Source organism: Dendrobium catenatum, unplaced genomic scaffold (genome assembly GCF_001605985.2).
Source record: "Dendrobium catenatum unplaced genomic scaffold, ASM160598v2 fragScaff_scaffold_1271, whole genome shotgun sequence".
NCBI classification, from domain to species: Eukaryota; Viridiplantae; Streptophyta; class Magnoliopsida; order Asparagales; family Orchidaceae; genus Dendrobium; species Dendrobium catenatum.
Window position 1 is genome coordinate 680,927 of NW_021319733.1, and position 24,200 is coordinate 705,126.

At 36.4% G+C, this 24,200-nt stretch overlaps 1 protein-coding gene across 1 annotated transcript in view; it reads right to left on the reverse strand.

The window, feature by feature from the left end:
* Positions 1-24,200, reverse strand: part of LOC110100835 (condensin-2 complex subunit D3) — a 41,777-nt gene that overhangs the window by 4,729 nt on the left and 12,848 nt on the right. The window contains exons 3-8 of the mRNA XM_020828524.2: positions 19,866-20,357; positions 19,691-19,782; positions 4,760-4,847; positions 4,562-4,676; positions 4,358-4,478; positions 4,079-4,253 (exon numbers count right to left, since the gene is read on the reverse strand). Coding sequence (XP_020684183.1) covers positions 4,079-4,253; positions 4,358-4,478; positions 4,562-4,676; positions 4,760-4,847; positions 19,691-19,782; positions 19,866-20,357 — 1,083 coding nt within the window. The remainder of the gene's footprint in view (positions 1-4,078; positions 4,254-4,357; positions 4,479-4,561; positions 4,677-4,759; positions 4,848-19,690; positions 19,783-19,865; positions 20,358-24,200) is intronic.

Sequence of the window (24,200 nt, forward strand, 5' to 3'; positions counted from 1 at the left end):
AATACCCAAAACCAAAAACAGACTAGAGGCAAGCAAGCAAAAAAAGCCTCGACACCCAATTCAAAGTCCTAATGTCCCTCCCCAACATTGCAGCTTGGAATATCCGTGGGTTTAACAACCCGGACAAAGTTATGTGCTGCAAAAAACTAATACAAGCCCACAACCTTGACCTCCTCTGTATCCTTGAAGCTAAAATCACCCCTTCTAGCTTCTCTAATCTTTGGTTTCAATCCAACCACAAAATTTTCCACAACGAAGCCTCTTGTGATAATTCCAGTCACTCCAGCCCCGGTCGTATTTGGTTAAAATGGAATGTTGACACTATGTGCTTCACCCCTATTTCCATGTCTAACCAATTTATTCATGGCATTATAAAAGTTAACTCTACTTTTATTTGTGCTATTACTGTTGTGTATGCAAGCAATTCTCATGTGGAAAGACAAATTTTGTGGAACAACTTACAAGCTATTGCTGATACTATAAATTCCCCTTGGGCTATCCTAGAGGATTTCAATTGTTGCCGGACTGTGGATGAGAAAGCTGGTGGTTGTTCTCTTACTAGTTCTAGAATAGGAGACTTTAATCGTATGATTTTTAACGCTGGTTTGGAAGATCTCTCCTCTGTTGGTCATTTCTACACCTGGCACAATCAACAACAACTCAATCCCATACATATCAAGTTGGATAGGGTCTTGATCAATGACTGTTGGCTTTCAAAATTCCCCAACTCTTTCTACAAAGTTGGTGACCCGGACTGCTCAGACCATTCCCCTCTCCTTTTGGTCAATGCTAATGAGAACAAGAGAGGGCATAGGTTTCTTTTCAAAAACTACTGCACTAAATTCTCTGATTTCTGGAATTGTCTTGTGGAAGTGTTTGCTGCCCCCAACAAGAGCAGCCCTTTGAGTGCTTTCAATTATAAGCTTAAGTCTCTTAAGGATACCATCAAGCATAAAACTTGGTCCAATGCGAATTCCATCCAAACTGAAATTGACTCTCTCATGCTTCAGCAAAGCAATGTTATCAGCCAAATCCAAAGTAACCCTTTGGACCACCATCTCAATTGCAATCTCAAGACCATCAACTCTAAGCTAGCTTACTACCACACCACTCTTACTAGCTGGATCTTCCAACAAGCCAAAGTTAAATGGTTAACACACGGTGAGGATGACTTGAAATTCTTATATACTAAAATCAACATCTCAAATAACTACAAACGCATCAAGGAGATTTCAAATGACCAAGGTACTTATAACACCCACAGTGATATTGCTAAAGTCTTTATTCATCACTACAAAAATCTCTTTAATCCTACTGAGCCTGAATGCTTGAATATCACTTCTAATCTCATTCCTACTGGAACCGTGATTCCATCACACATGATTTCTTCCCTTATTGCACCTGTCACTATGGAGGAGATTAAAGCTATTGTTTTCTCTGGTAAGCCGAACACTGCTCCTGATCCAGACGGTTTCACTCTTGAATTTTATAGAGCTACTTGGAATGTTATCCACCCCCAACTGTGCAAAGCTGTCATGTCCTTCTTCAACACTGGTTTTATGCCCAATCAAGTAAAAGCCACAGCTATTGCTCTTATCCCTAAGCAGCCTCATGCCAATAATGTAAAAGACTATAGGCCTATTGCTTTATGTAATGCTATCTACAAAATCATTGCAAAAATTATAGCCAATAGGATGAAGGAAGTAATGCCATATATTATTCATCCTAGCCAAGGTGGATTCGTTCATAAAAGAATTATCTCGGATAATATCCTTCTAGCTGCTGATTTGCTTAGCCACTTCAATGTCAAAGCTAAACATAAGTTCTTTTGCGCCAAGTTTGATATTACAAAAGCTTTTGACACGGTCTCTAGAGAGTATCTTTACAAAAGGCTTGAAGCAAAAGGATTCCCTGAAATGTTCATCTCTTGGATCATTGCATGTACTTTTAATGTACATTTCTCAGTCTGCATAAATGGTGTGCTTGAGGGCTATTTCAACTCTTCTTCGGGCATTAGGCAGGGATGCCCGCTCTCTCCCTACCTCTTTTGCATAATTATGGATGGTCTTTCTACTAGTTTTGATTTGGCTGTTTCCAATAAAACTTTTACTGGTATTTCTGCTGATAACTGTGAGGTAACTCATCTTATGTTTGCTGACGATCTGCTTGTTTTTGGCTCTGCTACCACTGCTAATGCCCACACTCTCAATTCCATTCTTAAGAATTTTGCTTCTGTTACTGGACTGAAAGCCAACCCTCAAAAAAGCTCTATTTTGCTCTCCAAAAATTGTCCCATGGGTGTGGACAGTTGCTCTATCCTCAACGTTCAGCAATCTTTAAACCCCATCAAATATCTGGGAATGCCTATTTTTTACAAGAAGCTGAAGCTTAAAGATTTCCAGCCACTATTGGAAAAAATCTCTACTCAATTAGAGGGGTGGAAAGCAAAAACCTTATCTCTATCAGGAAGAATTCAATATATCAAGTTCACAATTTGCAACACCATTGCCTACTGGATTCGTGGATCTATCATGCCAAAAGGTGTTATCAAGCAGTTAAATCATATGTGCGCTCGTTTTACTTACTTTGGCAATATCACACAGAAAAAACTTTTTACAGTGTCTTGGAAAAACACCTGTAGCCCAAAATATAATGGGGGTTTGGGAATCCCGTCTATTGACTCTCTCTACCATCATTTCGCTTGCTCTGTCATTTGGAGGTTTCTAAATTCTAGCAGTCTCCTTTTTTGTTGGTGGAGAGCCAAATACTACTCCCTTTGGAACTTTAATTCAGCTAACAACGCTCATTATTGGAAATTCCTGTGTAAGATTGCTAGCTGTATTAAACACTGTATTTCTTTCTCTGTGTTCCCCAGTAGCAATCTTTCAGTTATCTGGGATCCTTGGTGTGGGGGGCACTCCATTGCTGAATTCCTGAAGATCTCTAACTCTCTACTCAACTACTCCAGTTTCTTTAGCTGGAAAGTCTCTTATATCATTCTTAGGGATACCTGGAACCTGCCTCTCACTTTTGATAACCATATCTCCTCTCTCATTAAGGCTGTTCCAATCAATTCTCAGGAGGAAAACCATTTCTGGGAGGGTAAGCAAAACCCTGTGTTTGTTGATTTTTCCAAGCAGTTCTTTAATCATTTGGGCAAGGTAAACTGGTACAAGTATGTTTGGTTCAAGCACCAAGCTCTTAGATACTCGGTGTATGTTTGGCTTGCATTTAAAGATGGATTAAAAACCTCTGATATTCTAGCCAAGCGTGGGATTAACACTTCGTGCAAGTGCTGCTTCTGTCAAGATGATATGGAAACCATCTCCCATCTCTTTTTCGAGTGCAAATTCACTTTTGAAGTTGCAAAATATTTTTTACCTTGGCTGAATGATCACCTTATGAGGCCAAACATGCATCAGCTATATAACTCTATATACGAGCAAAGGTTATTAGCCCATAACAGGAATTTCTATCTTCTAACTACATCTGCTATCATCTACTTCTTATGGAGAGCTAGAAACGAACGGATTTTTGGTGGTATTGTGGATAGTCAAACCACTGTGATAACAAAGATTAGAAAAGCTGTCTCTCTCAAAACCAATGGCTGGCACAACGTTTGATTCTCTGGTTCTGGGATCTGTTTTGATGCAGCCGATTTCTGCTTACTGTTATGCTTATGTCTTGACAATTTTGGGGTGCCTGCGAATTTTGTTGGATTGTCAGGTTGCCTGGGAGTTTATTTTTGAAAGGACAATGATGAATGCTGATCCCTATCAGCTCCCCCTTGGACGGTCTTCACGGCAACCAGGGGTCTTGCTCTCTTTATGTCCCTTTCGTGTTTTGACCCTTACCGAGCACAAAGAGCAAGCTGAGTCCTTTGAGGCTTTTCAGCCTCCAGTTTTACTGTTCTAAATTTTGATTGTATTTTGTTCCTTTTTAGAATTCATAATCCGTTTTTGTGGTGATTATGGATTATAATTTTGTCTTTTTTTTTACTTACTTGTAATCTCCTTTAAGCAATGAAATGGGCTATGCCCCTAAATTTCCCAAAAAAAAAAAAAAAAATGAGCCATACCTGCACAACAGATTGTCCGGTTACATCATCAATACTAAGCAACCCATCTGAAGCAGCTGCCAAGATCTCCGCACATAACTTAGCTGAGGTCGCTAAAAGATGCTCTGGTGCCATTTGTTTTAACAAAGAAACATATATGTGCATCCGCTGTGATCTTGCTTTTTCATCTTTGCCACTGCACCAAACAACACTATCAGAAGGATTTCAAAATCCAAAAAAAAAAAGAGTGAAAGATGAGTAAGCAGGCTTGGATGGCACCGTATCTGCATTATTAGATACCTTAATGTGAAAAGCTGAGATCCTTTTTCAGAAGCCTCGCTTAGTCCAGAATAAGCATTACAACCATTAAGAAAAAATATAGCTTCTATAAAACTGTTATATGCAAGAAGTGGTGCCTTAACTGCATAAAAATAACAATAAGCAAAAATGCACTAGACTGGTAACAAAGGTGGTAGAGTGAACAGCACAATTGAGATTATTCACCTTTAAGAATGTTCCCAAACAAATAGTCTGCAAGACTCCTTATCTTCTCAGAATCATCAACAAGTGACAATAGGAATCTTAGGAATAGAACACCTCTCCACTTCACGTAGTCTCTCTGTACCAATTATTGAGAGGTGACTAATCATTTAATGATTGAGTAGCAAACCTCTAAGTTTTAAGTGATCAGGGAAGACAGACCTGTAGTAATCTTGAAAGCAAGATGAATGTCTGTCTTCTCACAACTTCACAAGGATCACGCAATGTAGTAGTTATCTTTGGTATGTAACTGTCAATTCAAGCAGCATAAGAAAATTTTTGAGAAAGTAACTAAATAAAGGCCATATAACCACTATACTGTCCATGTACATTTGTTTCAAAATCAAATCACTCAGATGTTGCCTTTTACGCCAATGTATTGCTTATAAGTACCAAAAATACCAAGACAACCACTGTCACACTAAAAGGAGCAAATTTCACACAGTGATATAAAGAAATTATATTGGAATAATAAAAAAATTGTATTGCAGTAAAACATGTAGAGAGCATTTGAACACAAGGGTAAAGCTTGGTAAAAGATAAGTGGAAGCCGGGACCAATCAATGGGTGGCCAGTTGGATGGGATAAGTTTAGGGAGAATTCAAGCCAAACTTAAGGTCCAATCCACCACAAGAGAGAACAAATGATTAGCTCCTTTATGATTGATAGCGGCATTATTGATATGAAGATAAGGGGTTTAAGTTTAGTAGCACATACATGGTCAACAATTTCAATGAATTTAGGTTCATACAAATCAACCAATAATATCCGAGAACAAACTATATCATGTTAATGATAAAAATGTTTTGGCACAATTAAATAGAAAAATAGAGATTAAGCCTCCGTTTGGGACGGCTTTCTTTTTGCTTCTTAAAGTAGCTTTCTAGTATAAAAATTAAAAATTTTATACTAAAAAGTTACTTTAAGAAGCAATAAGAAGCTGTAAAACCCGCAAAATACTGTTTTAGACATCGCACGTTTTTCAAAGCACCGCGATGAGTTTTAAGTGAAAAATTTAAGGTTGTCGGTTTTCGACGGGAATATTTTTACAAAATTCTACGCAAAATTCTAAGAAAATTGATATATAAAACTTATAGCTAATTTCGCCTAGATTTGAAATTAAAATTTAGGGAAATCTCATAATACCTATTTACCCCTAGTGTTTATTTAAGCTTGAGATGTTTAAGTGAGGGCACATAAGCAATCATGCATTTAGGAGAGCTTTTCCATTCTAAATAGGGGACTGAATGGTTCGATCCCCATTTCCTTCATTTCGGCCGAACCGAACACAAGAGGGAGAAGGGGGCGCAGGTAGGAGGCGATTCCGGCAAGTCTAGGAGCGGTTTCCGACGGCCGTTCATGGAGGGAATCGTAGGGAAATCCAAGGGAAGGCTAAGGTAAAATGTTTGCTTGAGTTTTCTCCTTCTTTCCTTGAGTTTTCTCTAAAGGAATGAAATTAGGGTTTTAGAAAAGCTTGATTTTTCTTTAAGATTCCTTTGAGAAAAGTTTAGGAAAGAGTTAAGGGATGTTTTTAAACCCTAATGTGAGTTGTTTTTATGAAAAATGTGAATTTTGGAAATTAGGGTTTTACTTAAAATCTATGATGCTCAGACATGGACACGGCGACACGGATACGACACGACACGGACACGGGACACATCAGTTATTGAAAATATAGGACACGGACACGGGTTTGACACGTTATTATAGTTTTTATATTTGAAAAATAGTATATAAAAATTAAATAAGTATAATTTTAAAAATAATTTGAAAATAATAAGTCATTTAATTAGAATTTGTGCTTTAAATGATTAGTATTAGGATGTCAAGAGTCAAGCGTCGATGTCGTATTGCCGTTTATCAGTCACCGAGAGGGGAGATGAAAATACCTTCACTGCCAAAAAGAAATGAAAATGAGAAAATTTGAGTATTAAGTGCATCCGTTGATTTGGTGTTGTGGATAGGAAATAAGCAATTTATTTTAAATCCCGCCAAATACAATAAATTATATTTAAAAAAAAATCATAAAAATTTAAGATAACGCGTGTCCAATTTGTTTTTAATATTTATTAATTGGACATGTTTTCGGCGTGTCCGACACGTGTCGGAGGAGTGTCGTGCGAGTGTCGTGTCGGACACTGCACGCCTCTTTGAGGAGAAGTGTCGGTGCATCATAGCTTAAAATTATTCTTCTTTGGAAATGCCTTCACAAAAGATGTTTCTAACGACATAGGAAAGTTTTTATGGGAAAACATTGTAAGGTTGATGCAAGTTTTTGAGTTTTGAAATTTAGGATTTCCCTAATTAAGGAAATTTTTATCCTCATGGTTCTAATGGGCTTTTGGAAGGATTTTAGAGACTATTGTAGGGCTTTTTCATGTAATGCAAGTTTTTATAATTTTTGTTACTTATGTTTTTTGTGTATGGCTCTTCTAGATATTAACCGTGTGGAAGGAAATGATTTGACCGGACAAACGAAAGAGGTGAACGAGTTGAGGTAGGTGGAATGGACATTCTTCTAAATTTAGAAAACTCTTCTTTCATGTAAATACATATAAATGACAATTTCTTTTATGCTCATTATGATATTCTTATGACTCATGTTCCCTTGTATAAGTTCATGGACACTTGAGCAAATGTAAAGGTTTCTTTTATGCAATTTTATAACTCATGAATGATTCTCATGCTCTTTTCTTTATATGTACTACACTTATCATTCATTTACATGCAAATGAGCACATGAGCATAGCAAACATGTATATCATTATGAAAGCATACATTTGAATAGTTTACTAAAGCATCTCTTATGAATATGTAAGTATTAAATGTATGTGCATGTTGTCGCGAAAGTATCAAATGGTAAAGGAGGCTCTTATGAGCCATCATAAATGATGGTTCTTATGAACCAATGGTAAAGGAATGGCCAATTTTATGTACCTGATCAATACAAGTGATACTTCCGAGACAGGTGTTATATTTACATATTAAGCTATTATGAATATTTCATATTCATGTTATATGCATTTGAGACTATCATTTGAGGCATAATGTTTTAAAAGGAAGAATGGAAATATTATGAAAGGAATAAGAACTTGAAGGTTGAGGTAAAAGCATGCATCTCCTTGAACAAAAGTTGTTATATGTTGATGATTCTTTTGTTAAAATACCAAAGCATGTTATAGTTTTCTTCTCTTAACTCTAAATTTAATTGAATTGCATTTGCACCTATTGAGTTGTGACTCACCCATGTTGTGGGACACTTTTTAGGAGGATCGGGTAGAAGATAGATGGCGGATAGACCTCCCCTCACGTGCTGTCATAAGGAGACGACGGACGACAGGTTTTGTTATGCTATTTTTGATGTTTTGAATAGAAGGTTTAGAGAAGATATGTAAGGAATTGACTTTTTGGACATCATTCACTTTTTGTAGACTTTATGTTAAATCTTTATGTTGATGTGTTTAAATGGAAGAAATGAAAGTTTTTATTTGGAGACTCATTAGTGGCTCTTTCATTATGTTTGGTTCATATTTGGAGATATGTTAATTGAGTAATGTAAAGGTTTTTATTAATTGTTCATGTCCGACCTTCGTTCCCGCCTCGCACTTGCGAGCTAATCGGGCCGGGTCGTGACAGAAGCCGTCCCAAACAAAGTCTAAGAGTATGATAAATCTTGTATAATTAATACGAAATGGCTAAATGGTTAGGTATCTTTAGTGTAGTATATGATAAAAGAATATAAGAGAGCCTAGGAGGAAAATTTTAAAAATTGCCAAAAACGAGCTTGGAGTATGGATCCAATCGTTGAATAACAAATAAATCAATATTAAATGTTTGACCAAAATGCAAAGGATAAAAGGACTAATGTGAAATGGGGTGGATAAATTATTAGAAAGACTGTTGTAGTGTTATAAATTGAGAACACTAACAGAAAATTTGCTTGCTATTTAAACTTGTATAAAGGAGAGCAAAAGAAATATCACAAAAAGCAAGTAGATCAAACCAATATAAAAGTGACATGAATAAATGGGAGAACCAAACACATAATTGGCTAGAATCTTGAGCAAATATTTGGGAAACAAAAGTTAGTATCACATGCAAAACTCTCATTAATAAATAAAGAATAATCTGTAAAGATAAACATAAATAGTAACACAGATTAATGATGAAAATGATATTAAAATTTAATTTATAGATTAAATATAATAAAGTTTACTAATAAATTTAGGTGTTTGGATTGTACAATAAAGTATAGAAAATGCACATATTAGTTGAGTTAATAAAACGGGAGACTTAAACCCATAATGATAAAAGTTATTTAAAATGATTTGCAAAAAATAGGTTTAGTGCCTCAAGTAACACCCAACAAAAACGAATAAAATTTGAGAATTCATAAAGTTGATCCCAAATAACTGGGATTAGGCAAATGAAGATGATGATGATTATAATGATGATGATGATGATGCTATAACATTTAATTTAATATGTTTGATAAAGAACAAGGTTTTGTTTGAGATAGGATTAGAAAAGTTTGGCTAGCCCATTGAATGAGTTTTGCAGAAACTTGATTCACAAATTTTCTTAAAACACAATCTGGACTCCAAAATTTCTAACTTCGGTGTGTTGATATTTTTAGTGATTATGGGTTGATTTTTAAAAAACAGATTAAATATTAGACAAAAAATTGCAAGGAGATTTTTTCTCTCTAGTTGGGATTTCTCAATCTCATGCCCCTATGATTAATTATTCATTTTTATTATAAGAGAGAACCTTCTAATAAGGCTCCCCTCTAAACTCTAGGATGTTTTGCTTTTAGTAACAACAAATTGAAATGGGAAAATAATATAACACAGTTATTTCGAATCAAGTAATAGGAAAATGATGACAAACCTCATAAAAATTCTATAATTTTGTTATATTGGGTTGTCATAGACTCTATTCTACTTGATCAAAATAGGTAGTTAAAACCTGACTAGAAAATCTTTGATGGGAATCATGGGTTTTGCATCCAAGAGGACCACATAGACTTGGGGCAAAAGCTCACTAAAGGGATCAATTTTAAGCCGACCTTAGCAAAGTGAGGAACTACACATTTCAAAAAGGAACTACACATTGGATGGAAATAAGGAACCATATCTGATACTTTATATTTTCTAGAATTTTAGCTATTTACATGATTTATATTGGGTGGAAATAAGGAACTACACATTTTAATACAAACTAAGAAGGCCTAAGGTGCAAAATATGGTTTTGAATTTTTTTTTAAAATGTCCTTAATTATTTTACATTTTCTTTAATTTTTTTCCCACATTGGCCTTTTTTTCATACAGATTTTTCTTTTCTTTTTCTAGGGTTTGTTTCTATTTCTTTTGATAGTCTTGTTTTTAGCTTCTTTTTTTCCTTTGTGCTTAAAAACAACAATTGTGCCATTCTGAACTTTTGAGTTGATTTCTATGTGCAACAATATAACGTTGTTTGGGATCAAAACATAGAAATATATAAACTGAAAATCAATTTGTATGTTTTTCAAGGTAAGTGAATTTTTTGTGTTTGCATAAAAAAGAATGTGTGGAAAATTTTACAACACAATCTATTTTGCATAAAAGCTTTCATTATTATTTTGGAATTATTTTTAATTCAAAATGATCATCTAATTGATGATGAGGCATTCATTGAGACGCATACATGTCTGTTGCACGTTTTCTATTGCAATATATACATGATTTTTTGGTGTGTTGTGCCACTTTGGATGTACATCAATGCACCACTATGCTCACTTTTCACACGTACCATTTTGCACATTTTATGATGCATTGTTTATTCTTTTTTTCACAAATTTGCTTGTCCTCACACCCTTTTTTTTTTGCTTGTCCTCACACCCTTGTTAGCATTAAGTTTCTTTAACTTATAGAGTGTGTTTCTGCGTGTCTATTATGTAATTTTTATTTCTTGAGCAAACTTGCGTTTAGTGTGAAGGCACTTCGTTTTTTCTATCTAGCACTCTTTTCACTTTTTTGTCCAAAATTTTATGTGAATTTCGCCAACGCTTCAATGTCACCCTTGTGAAAAGGTATACAAAATAAGTCATACTGCAACACTAACAATGATATATGAGTGTATTTATGCAGGATGTATTGTGCACAAAATCATCTAAAATCTATAAAAAATAGTTCCCAAAAACATCAAAATAACATGAATGGGCCACAAGCCACTTGCGAGAGGCTCAAAATCACTTTAGTTTATGCTGGTAATCTTAAGCATTTGCAATTGAGGAAGCGAAACATGAGTAAGAAAGAGAGAGACGTAGCCTAAGGGAAAAATGACTGGTAGGCTAGTTTAGGATGGTGTTGCATATTAAAGAGTGCCTAATGAAGAAGATGATGGGACTTAAGAGATGAATTTTAATTAAAAAAAAACAATAATACACTATCATTTCATATTAAGGCCATGGTTTAAAATTGCGAAATAAAAGGCGAGCCACATCACAATATGGCCCCTTTAAGCCTCAAAGCCCACGCAATAAGTTCAGGTTTTGAGTCGTATGCCTCAAGTTTATTGAGGTGCGCCTAGCCTCACAGTTTTGAGGTGTTTCTAGGGGTGTTAATATTTGACACGACACGAAAACCCGACAAGAACCCGACCCAGAATTTTCGGGTTAGACCCGACCTGTTTCCAAAACGAGTCGGGTTCGGGTTCCCCAATTCGAACCCTGCCCGCGCGGCCAACGTTTAAAATTGCGCAATAAAAGGCGCGCCTCAGTGCATTTTCGACCAATTAAGCCTCAAAGCCTACGCATTAAGTTTAGTTTATGAGGCTTACGCCTCAAGTTTACTGAGGCGCGCCATAAGGCGCGCCTCGCCTCATATATTTAAGGCGTCGCCTTTTTAAAATTTAACCTAATTTATTTTTACCTACCCAGGTCGAGTTAGGGTCGACCCGTTTGAACCCAAGTCAGTTCCGTGTTCGACCCGAACCCAAACCATGACCCGAAATTGACACCCCTAGGTGTCGCCTCTAAAAATTTTTTTTAAAAAAAACTAACCTAATATATTTTTGATCAGTTCAGACCCCACCCCCCAATTGCCGACGTGGATTGCCTGGAGAAATATCGACGTGGCTTCAACATTTAAACCCTGGTAAAGGTAAAATGGCGTAAAAATTTCACAGTTTACGCGGCTTTTCGGTTTTCAACTTCCGGCATACATTTCAAGCATTTGCTCTGGAGCAATTTCAAGCATTCACTCAGTTCCTTCTCAGATATTGTCACCCCCAAAGAGGAGAGATTATTAGGTGCAGAGTGCAAACGGGGAGAACCATCCGCATAAGCATTGATTACCTAAGGGTACCCGCACTTAGTACCGCTGAGAACCGCTAGGTACCCAGTGCTTGTGCGGACGGTGCGCACTCCGCGCCTAATAATTTTTCCCCAAAGAGAAAGGTAATTTGCTGACATGTTTTCTTTTCAAGTTCTGCGTATTTTATGCTTATGCTATGCATATGTGTTTAGGGTTTTGAAGTTCTTCGTATTTTATGCTTACGTTATGCGTATGCGTTCATTCTCAAAACTTTTTAAATGTTTGATGCTATCGTATTTTCTCTGTATTTAGGGTTTATGTTGAAATTCAAAACCTAAACCCTAGCTAAATTTTAACAATTAAAATTAAACCCTAACAAACTTTTAAAATATAGTAGTTTATGTCAATGTTGTGCGTATGCTGTGCATAAGCACTGAGTACTGTATGCGTATGATGTGCGTACTTGTGCGTATGTTGTGCGTACTCTATGCATATGATGTGTGTATACTGTGCGTACTTGTGTGTATTTTGTGTGATTCTTATGACTATCTTTTTATACTTATTTTATATGTTTTTAACCTTGATTTTTCAGATATATGTTCGTCCTATTATCCATCGCTGCTATGTTTCGACATTTTGAACAATCTGTGATAATTTTGCTCGGCAAATTTCTCCTGAAGTCATGGACAGATTGAACCGTTTAAAGATCATACAATTTTTGCAATTTCTTGAATTTGAGAAAAATGTCTCACTTATTTATGAGCTGATCTAAAGGTGGAATATTTCAAAACAATGTTTTATTCTAAAAGGTCAGTCAATTCCTTTCACTACTGATGAAGTGGTCATTCTTACTAGTCTATCAAATAAAGGAGAAATATCATAGCTTTTCTTAGCACATACATCAGTTACATCATTGAAAATTAAGACGAACATGCTGAAGTTGAACAAGCAAATCTCACCCGAGACTATGTTAAGAACGTTTATTATATATTTATGTTCAAATTTATTTTTTCAACTTAAAAATTTTAAAACCCCTCGGTTGCTTCAAAGAATAGCAAATAATGTAGATGATTTTTTGTCAATAAACTGGACGGAGTCGATTAGGGAATTTTTAGTATGAGAGTTTAATAAAGCCTCCTCCAAGATTTCAAATAAAAAGCCAGCATGTTACATCAACGATTTTGTACCTCTGCTAATTATGAGTGCTAACTACTAAATTCATTCGAAATTTTATCTAATTTTTATAATTCATTTGCTAAAACTTTCTTTCATCTTATGTATATTTGGTTCCTGGAGCATAATTCTATTCATGCTCCTATGTATGATAACAAAAGGCCCCGTTTTCTTCGATGGGCCGATGATATTGCATATACTACAGAGGTGGTCACTAATTTATTTGTTAATCTAAGGAAAAGTCAAGTACATCTTATATCAAATTTCAATTAATACATCTATAAATAATAAGATTTTGCTGACATACAAATTTTTTTTTGCAAATTTTTTGTCCTTCAAGGAGTTTCCCAGGCTGAAATTGATCTGGTTAACATCAAGAAATATCCATCAGACAACCCTCCATCCCCTCATGAAATATCCACCCATCAACCCCCTCCTAAATCTCCCCATCATACCCCACCTCCTCAGCAAGACCTCCACCAATCTCCTCAGCAACCACACTTTAGTTTTTCTGCTGAAGCACTGGATTCTCTCCAAGAAAAAAAAATCAAATCTTGCCAAGAAACCTGCACAAAACTCTTTCTTGAATTTGAAGGTAGGTTGAGCAAAAAATTTGAAAATCTAGCTCAAAGAGTAAAAGTTATTAAAGTTAAGGTCAATAATTACATTGATCAGAGTAAATTATTTTCTCAGAAATGATCTGTTAGCTCACTTAACTACTCTTCATCTTCCAATAAGAAACAGAAATCAGATATCCCTCCCCTCAATAAACCAATCCAATCCCAAAACATACAAATTCCATCCAGAAATGAGCCAATCCCCCAAAATGAGTTAATCTCAACCGAATTGCAACTAATTCCATACCCAAATTCAAATGAACCATTACCAGCCGAAATAAATTACAAAGGTATTCTGAGTCTGAGTTCTGAGAAGAAAAATTTTATGTATGAATGCTTGAAGTTCAATCAAAAGTAAAAACTGCAACTGTTATGAACGCATAATTTTTTTTTATTTTACGTATATTATGCGTATAGTATGCGTATGATATGCGTATGATACTATATTTTTAAGATCAATTGAAGCATCTGACCAGGTCAAAGATGTTGAGTTTATATTTGGATTATTAGATAGTATTGTTGATGAGATTGGAGAATATTTGGTTGTACAAATTGCGACAGATAATGCAAGTGCTTACAAGGCTGCAGGTAAAAAACTTATGAATAGGAGGAAACATCTGTACTGGACTCCATGTGCTGCACATTGCATAGATCTGATTCTTGAGAAGCTTGGAGAGCTACCTCAACATAAAAATGCACTTACTAAAGCAAAAAAATAACCAAGTTTATTTACAACCACTCTTGGTTTCTAGCTTTTATGAGGAAATTTAAAAAAAAAATTCTAAGGCCAGCAGCAACAAGATTTGACACCGCTTACTTGACCTTAGAGAGCATATTAGATGCTAAACAACCTTTAGATGCTATGTTCACATCTACACAGTGGTTGAGTTGTGCTTGGGTGAATAAGGCTGAAGGAAAAGAGATTAGAAAGATTATTTTAAATGACAATGAGAAAGTTTTCGAAGAAAGAAATTCTAAGGCCAGCCGCAACAAGATTTGCCACCGCATACTTGACCTTAGAGAGCATGCTGGATGCCAGACAACCTTTAGAGGCTATGTTCACATCTACACAGTGGTTGAGTTGTGCTTGGGCGAAGAAGGCTGAGGGAAAAGAGATTAGAAATATTGTTTTAAATGACAGATTTTGGCAAAGTGTCTTATATGCCATTACAACCACTAGACCTTTAGTTCATGTTTTAAGGATGGTGGATGCTGAGAAGAAGCCTGCAATGGGTTTCATCTACAATGCTATGGATGAAGCCAAAGAGATGATTGCCTCCAACTTAGGAGGCAGTGAGGGAAGCTTTAGGGAAATTTGGAATATTATTGATGATAGGTGGGAACTACAGCTTCAATGACACTTGCATGCCGCTGGCTACTACCTAAACCCTCAGTATCAATATGCAGAGAACAAGTCTACAAACCCTAAAATAAAGTTGAGATTGTATCATTGCATGGATCAGCCAATAAGTGATGTAACCGAAAGATCAAATGTTAACATGCAATTGGTAACTTTTAAGAACAAAGAAGGTTTTTTTGGATTACAGCAAGCAAAGAATACAATTGCCAATTAAAGAAGGAACAAAGAAGACTTTTATTTAATGTTTAAACATTTATTTAAAAGTTATTTTTTCGCACTAATTAAACTCTCTTATATAAATATTAGTTGAGAGGTGGATTCAATTTGATGATGGGACTCTAGAATTGTAGTGTTTAGCTATGAAAGTTTAGGGCTTGACATGCTCTTCATATAATTGTGAAAGGAATTGGAGTGCTTACAACCAAGTACATACAAAGAGGAGAAATTGTTTGTCGACATTGAGGATGAACTCACTGTTGTACATTATGTACAATAGGAGACTCAGAGATAAGAATTTGAAGAAAAAATGATTAATGGATGATGAAGATCATTTGCTTTGCGAGGATGTGACATCTGATGATGAGTGATTTGTAGATGATGAAGTTGAAGTGATGTCGTCTGAATTACAAGATGAAGATTTAAATGTTAATTTCTTTGATGGTTTTAAAGCATCTACATCCACCACAACTCAAAAACAAATAAAAAAGGTATATAAATAATATAGTTTTCTTTTCTTAGACTTTTATTAATGTATTACACTATTATTCATTATGATATTATTTAAAAATATTTAGGAAAGAGGAAGATAACTGATAATGAGAATGGAGCTAATTGGGAGACATTGCACTCTATAGGAGAGGAGGAAGAGGAGAGCAATTCATCATAATGATGATTCAAATGAAGACCCCCTTAGTGATGACTAAAGATAGTGCTGATGACTTATGAGTTCTTACGTGATATGTCATTGCTATTTATCTTGTGTATTTTTATGTTTTATATATTATTTACTCATTAGTACATACAAAATTTATCATTTTATGTTTACAAAATTTTTTAATTTTGAGGCTTACGCCTCGCCTCACAAACGAAAAACGCCTAAATATCCGATTACGCAATTTTAAACATTGATTAAGGCTTGTATCATAACAACATGCCATTGGCATTAGAAAAGTGGGAAAGCATTTGGCCATCCCATCATCCATTTTAAAAAAATCTTTTAAAAGAAATATAATTTTTGTTTTAGTTATTATTATTAGTATTCATAAGTCACCAAAAATCGCTTTAATCGAGCACAAATCTTGAGGCGTATTCTAGTTGGCAACTTTCAAAATTAAATATCAGATCATCAGAACTCCAATTTCAGCAAACTTATAGTTAAATTGAACGTCTCAATGAGAAGAATCTAACGACACCAAAATTAGTCTAATCTGAACCCAAACGAGTTCAAATCAAGGGCTTAAAGCATATTTAGAAGCTCCAAAATAGTAATTAGATTACCAAATGATATCCAAATATGGCATGCTTATAGTTGAATTAAGAGGCTCAATAAGACGAATCCAATGAGCCCAAGATCTTTTAATTCTGATATGAGTAAGGAACTTAAATGTTGAACAAAAACTCCATGATCTAGGGAATAAATATGAGCCATCAGATGGAGCACTCTGAATTTACCATGGATCTTCTCCATATTTATGGAGCATGCCACTTTTTCAAAATCTATAAATAAAACCCTCTTCTCACATGAGAGGGGGCTTGGACATTTGGAGGCTTAAACTCTAGGCTAGACACTTAAGAGAACTCTGAATCTTGAAGCATCCCAAAGCTCCACCTCAATACAACCGCAGGCGAACCCTCACCACTAGGCTGCTACTAGACCTGTGCCCGACCATCACCATCAGACCTCCATCCAGCAACCATAGATGGGCCTTCGTCTGACCTCCGTTGCTACTGACTACGATCCCTACAATCACTGTCGCCCGCCAACTACTGTCCCTCTGGCCACCGTTGCCTACCAACTACAGTCCCTCCAACCTTCGTCACCTGTCAACTACGATCCCTCCGACCACCATCGCCCGTCAACTATAGTCCCTCCAACCACCATCACCCGCTGAATACGGTCCCTCGAACCACCGTTGTTCGCATACTACAACCCTCTGACCACCATCGCCCGTTGACTATGGTACCTCCGACCACCATCACCAACAGACTACAATCCCTCCAACCACCATCGCACGCCTACTATGGTCCCTCCGACCTCCGTCACCAGTCGCTGACATTCCCTTCGACCACTGTCGCCCGCTAACGACCATTGCCCAGAGACTATGATCTCTCTGACCACAATTGCAAGCCGACTACGATCCCTCAAACTTCTATCGTCCGCCAAGTATGATCCTTCTAACCATTGTTGCCCGCAAACCTTCGTCGCTCGCCACTGTGGTCCCTCCAAACACCGACACCCACAGACTACGAACCCCTGGAACCACTGTCACCCTCAAACTACGGTCCCTTGGACCACCATCGTTCTCCAACTATGGTCCCTTCGACCTCCATCACCCACCAACTATGATCCCTCTAGCCTGCAAACTCTGTCGTTGCCAACTACGATCCCTCTGACCTCTGCGTCCGCCAACTATGATCCCTCCAACCTCCGTTTTCCACCGACTACAATCCCTCCGGCCACCGTCACCCATCGACTATAGTCCCTCCGACCTCCATCACAAGCCTATGATGGTCCCTCCAACCCCTATCGCTCACCATCTATGATCCCTCTAGCCTCCAACCTCTACCGTCCGCCTACTATGATCCCTCTAACCTTTATCGTCCGCCGATTACGATCCCTTCAACCTCCATTGCTCACTGACTACGATCCCTCCTACCGTAATCGCCCGCTAACTACGGTCCCCTCGACCACCATCGACTGTCGACTGTGGCCCCTCCGACTACCGTGGCCCTCCGACCTCAATCGTCTGTCAACTACGGAACCCTCTGACCTTTATCACCCGATTATGATCCTTCCGACCACAAACCACCGTCACCTGACGGCTGTTCCCTCTACCTTAGTCACCCGACTACGGTGTAGGCGTAACTAACCTCTCATTTGAAGGTGGGCAAAATAAAATTGTGATATACAAAATTTTATGTATACAACAACAACAACAAGCCTTTATCCCACTACGTGGGGTCGGCTACATGAATCCTTTTTCTCCATTGTGTCCTATTAAAGGTCAAATTCTAATTTAAATCTAATAAAGAAAAGTCATTCCTAATATTTTCTAACCAAGTCTTTTTAGGTCTGCCTCTACCTTTCTTAACATAAGTCAAATCTAATACCTCTACTCTCCTAACCGGGTCATTGGAAGGCCATCGTTTTATGTGACCACACCATCTAAGGCGACTCTCTCTAATCTTATCTTCTACTGGAGCTACTCCAACCTTTTCACGTATATGCTCATTTCGTATCCTATCTCTAAGGGTAAAGCCACTCATCCACCTGAGCATCCTCATCTCTGTCACACTTAACTTAGTATTATGCTTCTCTTTTAATGGCCAACATTCAGCACCATAAAGCATTGCAGGCCTCACTACCATCTTATAGAATTTTCCCTTAAGTTTGAGGGGTACATTTCTATCATATTAATGACTTGATCGTCCAAAGTCACAATCCCATCACTAGGTCTATTACTCAAGAGAAAACCTTTAGTCTTTAATGTTGACCTCCATAATTCAAGTATACTTTCAACTCCCTCTCTAGTCTTATCAACAAGAAGAATATCATCAGCAAAAAGCATGCACCAAGGTACATCCTCTTACAAATGTCTAGTGAGAACATCCATGACTAAAGCAAAAAGATATTTTTTCTTGAAATTTGGGCAATCGCATTGGGCAAAAAAAATCAGAGTGGACAATTTCCCACCCTAAGCTCTTCCTAGTTCCACCGCTGCCTACACAAGCTAAAGTCCATACCAGCAATTGACAGGGATTTCATCTCCAGCAACATACAAATTAGCAAGTTACAAAAGGAAACCCTTACTCTAAACTATAAGAAGAAATAATTTCAATAATGAGTTCTGTATCTGAATCCATGTTGACAGATGTTTTCAAAGGGAAAATCAAAGCATGACTTGATGCAGGAGAAGTAGATAGGTACATGAAACTATTTAACAAAAATTGATAAAGATCCAGTGATTCACAAAAGATCAGACCAACCCATACAACAACAACTGGCTTCCAGAAAATAACCACAGAATCCAAGGAGAATCCATTAGTCTTTTATAATATGCATGGGACCTCCTCATAGAAGTATATAAGCACTTTTATCAGTCGTTTCCTAATGAATTAAATGTTAATAATCTGTGTAAAATGAATAGGAGAAGTTAGGTAAAAAATTTCGTAATTAGCAATTACCATAAGACTTTAGTTATCAGACTTCATCTAGCAAAAGCCACAATATCAACATGAGAAAGCAGCAAAAAATTGTCAACCTGTAATAGGGGAGGATTTGTCATGCTAATCTCTGCTTCAGCTATATCCTACTTCAACTATAAATTCAACTTCTAGGAACTGCCAAAGATTAAGGAGTTTATGCAAAAAGCAGGAAAATGTAGATGCAGTGAAAGAATCATGCGAATTGCAATTGTGCGTGACATACCAATCAACTAAAGCTGTGTACCGAACACAAAAGTCAACCATCATAACCAAAATATTGTTGCGAAGAGCTGCACAATCACTGTTCTCAAGTTCCTACGAGACCAATAAAAAACCTCAGTAAACTGAGTAACGAGAAACCAGGCCATTATTTTTCACAGTTGCAAAAACCAACAGACCTGTACGAATAGTGGCATGTAACGCGTTGCTAGTTTATCATCAACAAGGCAAATTTTTCCCATGGTCACCCATGAATGAACATACAGAGACGGTTCCATTTCTTTCACAGATATAGTAAGACTTGCTAGTTTTGTTTTCTCTGATCCAGGCTTCCCTGATGTTATCATTGTATGTAACAGAGGGACAATACCATGCAGATCAGCCGAGGGGTAAATCAAAACCAAAGACCCAATAGTGAAAGCTGCAGTTATGGCTTGTGAGAAGGACTTTGATGAAGCTACCTCATCTTTCCCTTTCATCTGACCACTTGGCGGAGTTAAAAAGCCATCAGTCTTGACAGTTTCTGAGAGTGTAGACATGCAGCTTTCAAGAATTTTCTGAGCCCCGTACAGCAACTGATGCACCCATTTTCCAATAAGTTCATCTCCCTCTTCTGGAGATACAGCCTTTTGCTTGCATAGAGTTCTGAGAGCTTTCACATGAGCGTCAACCTATAAGATTGTGAAGTGGAAGGAATGTTAGTTGGAGAACTTGAAGTTAAATGATTGTTTTTGAGCAAATTCAGTTCTTATTCCCAAATATGTGCAAGTCGTCCAAAAGTAATACTTAATGGAAAATACTAAACTACAAGAAGTGTATGTAGTCGATATTATAAAAACATCCTTGCAATCTTTCGAATGTAAAAAGATGCTTCCGTATGGAATGTACCTTAACCTTCAACATACAAATGAAATACACAAAAGACTTACTGCTAAATGTTTATCCAATGGATAAGCATATCAACCACCAATATCGATATTTGAAAATTATACTGTAAATGGTCCTCTGCTCCAATAACAGCAATAGCAGATAGAGCCAATCACTTCCTTCCTCATCCTATGACTCTGAAACACATTTAAATCTTTTTAATTGATTCGAAACTTTGACCCTTATTGAGGTCAAGCAACAGCAGTAGCAGATAGAGAAATTTAGAAATTGTTAGTTGGGATTTTTTAAAGGCATTTAAATCAAACAGATATTTCAAGGGTTTGAATAGTTTGAGCTTTTAAAAAAAATACTAGTGCTAAATCTTCTGGAGTTGAAATGAAGTTTTTAAACTTGTAGGGTTACCATAGGTTTCTAAATTATTATAAAATTTTAAAATAGTTGATGGTAAAATCAAAATGACAAGAAAAGATAAAAAATATGAAGTTTTGCAAAAAAATTTGATTTAGATGTAAAAGCTCAAAAAATTGGAAAAGATATAGAAAGGCTCGTAAGGAGTTTAAGAAAGCAATATGTGCTGCTAAAAATTTAGCTTTTATTGATTTATATAAAAAATCGGGTACTAAGAAGGGCAAAAGATGTGTGTATATGTTAGCCAAGTAAAGAGATAAGAAAAGTAAGGATCTAGTTCAAGTGAAGTGCATTAAGAATGCAAATCAAAAACTATTTTTATTAGAAGAGGATATTCTATATAGATGGATGAGATATTTCAATAATTTTTTTAATGAAGAATGTGACAATATGATTGATTTTAGTGTCCTTAGTATCTTAAATGAAAATAGATATTTTTGTTTTTGTCGTCGTAGTAATAAAATTGAAGTTAGAGATGCTGGAAAAGCTGTTTGACCTAGTGATATTCCAATAGATGTGTAGAAATATTTAAGAGAGGAAAGAATTTCTTGATTTACTAAACTTTTTAATATTATTTTGAAGACTAAAAAGATGCCATCTTGAACCAAATTTGAACTTGACCAAAAATAAATTAAGCATGCCCCATTCGTATCCGCGGATGTACCTATCTTGTTGGATTGCATTCGAGTTATACAAGACTCAAATGTTGGGAAAAAAAAGCTCAACTCACATAATTTTTAGAATTTCAAATATGCATCGAAACTTTTTGGAGGCATGCCCATGTCAGTAGTGTTTTCCACAGGAAAGACTTTTAAAGTGTATATGTTTCATAGATCATATCATATCAAAATAAATACCCAATTGAATATATATATATATAAGACTTCTTTTAATGTCAAGCAAGGATGTCCTTTTAACCCAAGCAACATTAAAAGAATTCATATACAACTCAACCTTAATAGTATATCTATTAATGTGGTTTTAAATGTTACTTTCGTAGTACTTTCACGTCTTCAACTAAGTTGCATATATTTTAATTGCAAAAGGTGTGGGGATGGAAGATATAAGTTCTCATCTAATCTTTATAGCTGTTAGAGCTAATCATCATTCATCATTCAACAACTAAATGAACAATAAATTTAAGATCGTCAAATTGTTCATCTCCGAAGCATGAAACATTATCTTTCATATCCTCATATAGACCATCACCCATATCATCCTCAAGCCCAACAATTTCAATTGCCATAGCATGATGCAGGAATTAAAATCTGAGGTGGCTTGTTTGATTGCATTGAAGGCATCTAAGACCATTGGAATTTATAGCAAGTGGTCTTGTCCTTAGAATCAATGGTGACAAGTTTAAAAAAAGATTGGGTTTGTCGAACAGGATGACTAAACTATACAAATGTAGAAGTATCAGATGTAAAAAGCAATCCAAAAAGAGAAAAATACATGCTTGCTTTTCTTTCATATATTTTTTTTATTTTATGAATAAGTGAAGGGCATCGTCTGATGCACAGATTAATAAAATTCTACATAAATCTTATTAAAATGCAATTCATTTATGTATTTAGTTTTTTTCACCTAATCACCTTCTCTAACAACATAGTTTAAAGAAAGCTCTACAAGATTTTTCAAGTAGTTAGTCACGGTGAGTGAGCCTTAAAATGGTGCTAATTTGAGTAAGCAATTACCGCTTGTGGCATGAGAAGAAATATTTTTTTTTAGTCTATATTCTATTTCTGGTCAATTATGAACGGCGTGTTGTCCAATTATTATTTCTTCATTATTAATATTTTTCCATAAATGTTTGACAATTCCAATTAACTTGAAATTGGCAAAATAGTGCTGTCTAATTTTTAGAGATATTCAACAAAGTGGAATAGTCCTCTAAGAGTCAATCAATACATGCACTAAGTAATGTTTACCATCAAACAATGAACAATCAACTTTGAACCCTTTACAACGATCCTTTTGATCATCAGCCTTATGCTAATAATAATCATGATATGATCTGCAACATCATTTCTAAGTGGCCTACATGGAGAATGATGGATCTCTTCTTGAAGAGCATTATGATGGTGTCTTATGGGTATTTGTTATAGGATCTGATGAGAACATCAGAGATCAGCGGCTACCATCTGGAGTTTTTTTTTATGAACTAGTTTATTTTTTATTTCTATTTTTTTTTTTCATTTTACCCCTAGGGGTGGTCATGTTGTGTCGTAGCCCAAAGGGCATTTTAGTCATTGTTTCTTTTCGTTTCATTATACCTATTTATAGGCTAGTTCTCTTGCATTTTGAGTTAATGATGAATATGAATGAAAATTTTAGCTTTCTTGTTCTTGATCTCTTTCTGAATTCTTGAGAGGAGAAACCCTAGGAGAGGGTCACGCATCACCCGTCAGCTGCCGGTGGATTCCGGGACTCGCGGTTAGTACTCGTAGTATTTTCTTATCGTCTCTTCCTTTCCCCTACATCCAGCCACCTCTTCTTCCCCAAACACCCGCCCGCAGCCACTTCAAGTCCCCAAGCTGCCAGTCAACCTCAACAAGATCCCTTCCACTTAACCTGCACCCCTTCCTCCTTAGCCAAACACCACCCAAACCCCAAACCCTAACCGCCGGCCTTCCCCTCTTTCCAAATGTGGAGCATGAAGATTAGGAGGGAACTCCAACTAAAAATCTGAATTTTTTCCTAAATTGACATAATCCATATTAAGAAAGTGCTCAATTCGTGGATCTAAGTTACCTAACCCAAGCCCTTGGCCGCTGGCGTGAAACCTCCACCAGCCGACCCCTTGCTCCACCACCTAAAGCCGCCGGCCACATCCTTCTCCCCCACAATAGCCGCCGACCACATTATTTCCTCCAAACTTTTGAATTTGAATCCACCATAAATGCTTTCTTAATTTATCCCCACTAATTTATGACGATAACTAAATTCAAATTCAAAATATTTGAATTTCAAAACTCTTTTTAAACTATCCTCCTTAATTTAGGAAAACCCCCATATTAACTTAAATCTAAAATTAATTTCAGATTTAAGTATTCAATCCCCTTAATTGCTTGGGCCCACCTCCTTAATGCCTAACCCCTCTCTCTCTCTTCTCTCCTTGGCCGGCACCTTCCCCCTCCTCTCTTTAATTAATTAGGTCCCATAAATTAAGGATATAATTAATTCAATCTCATCCTCACTTTCCTTCCTAATTAAGCATA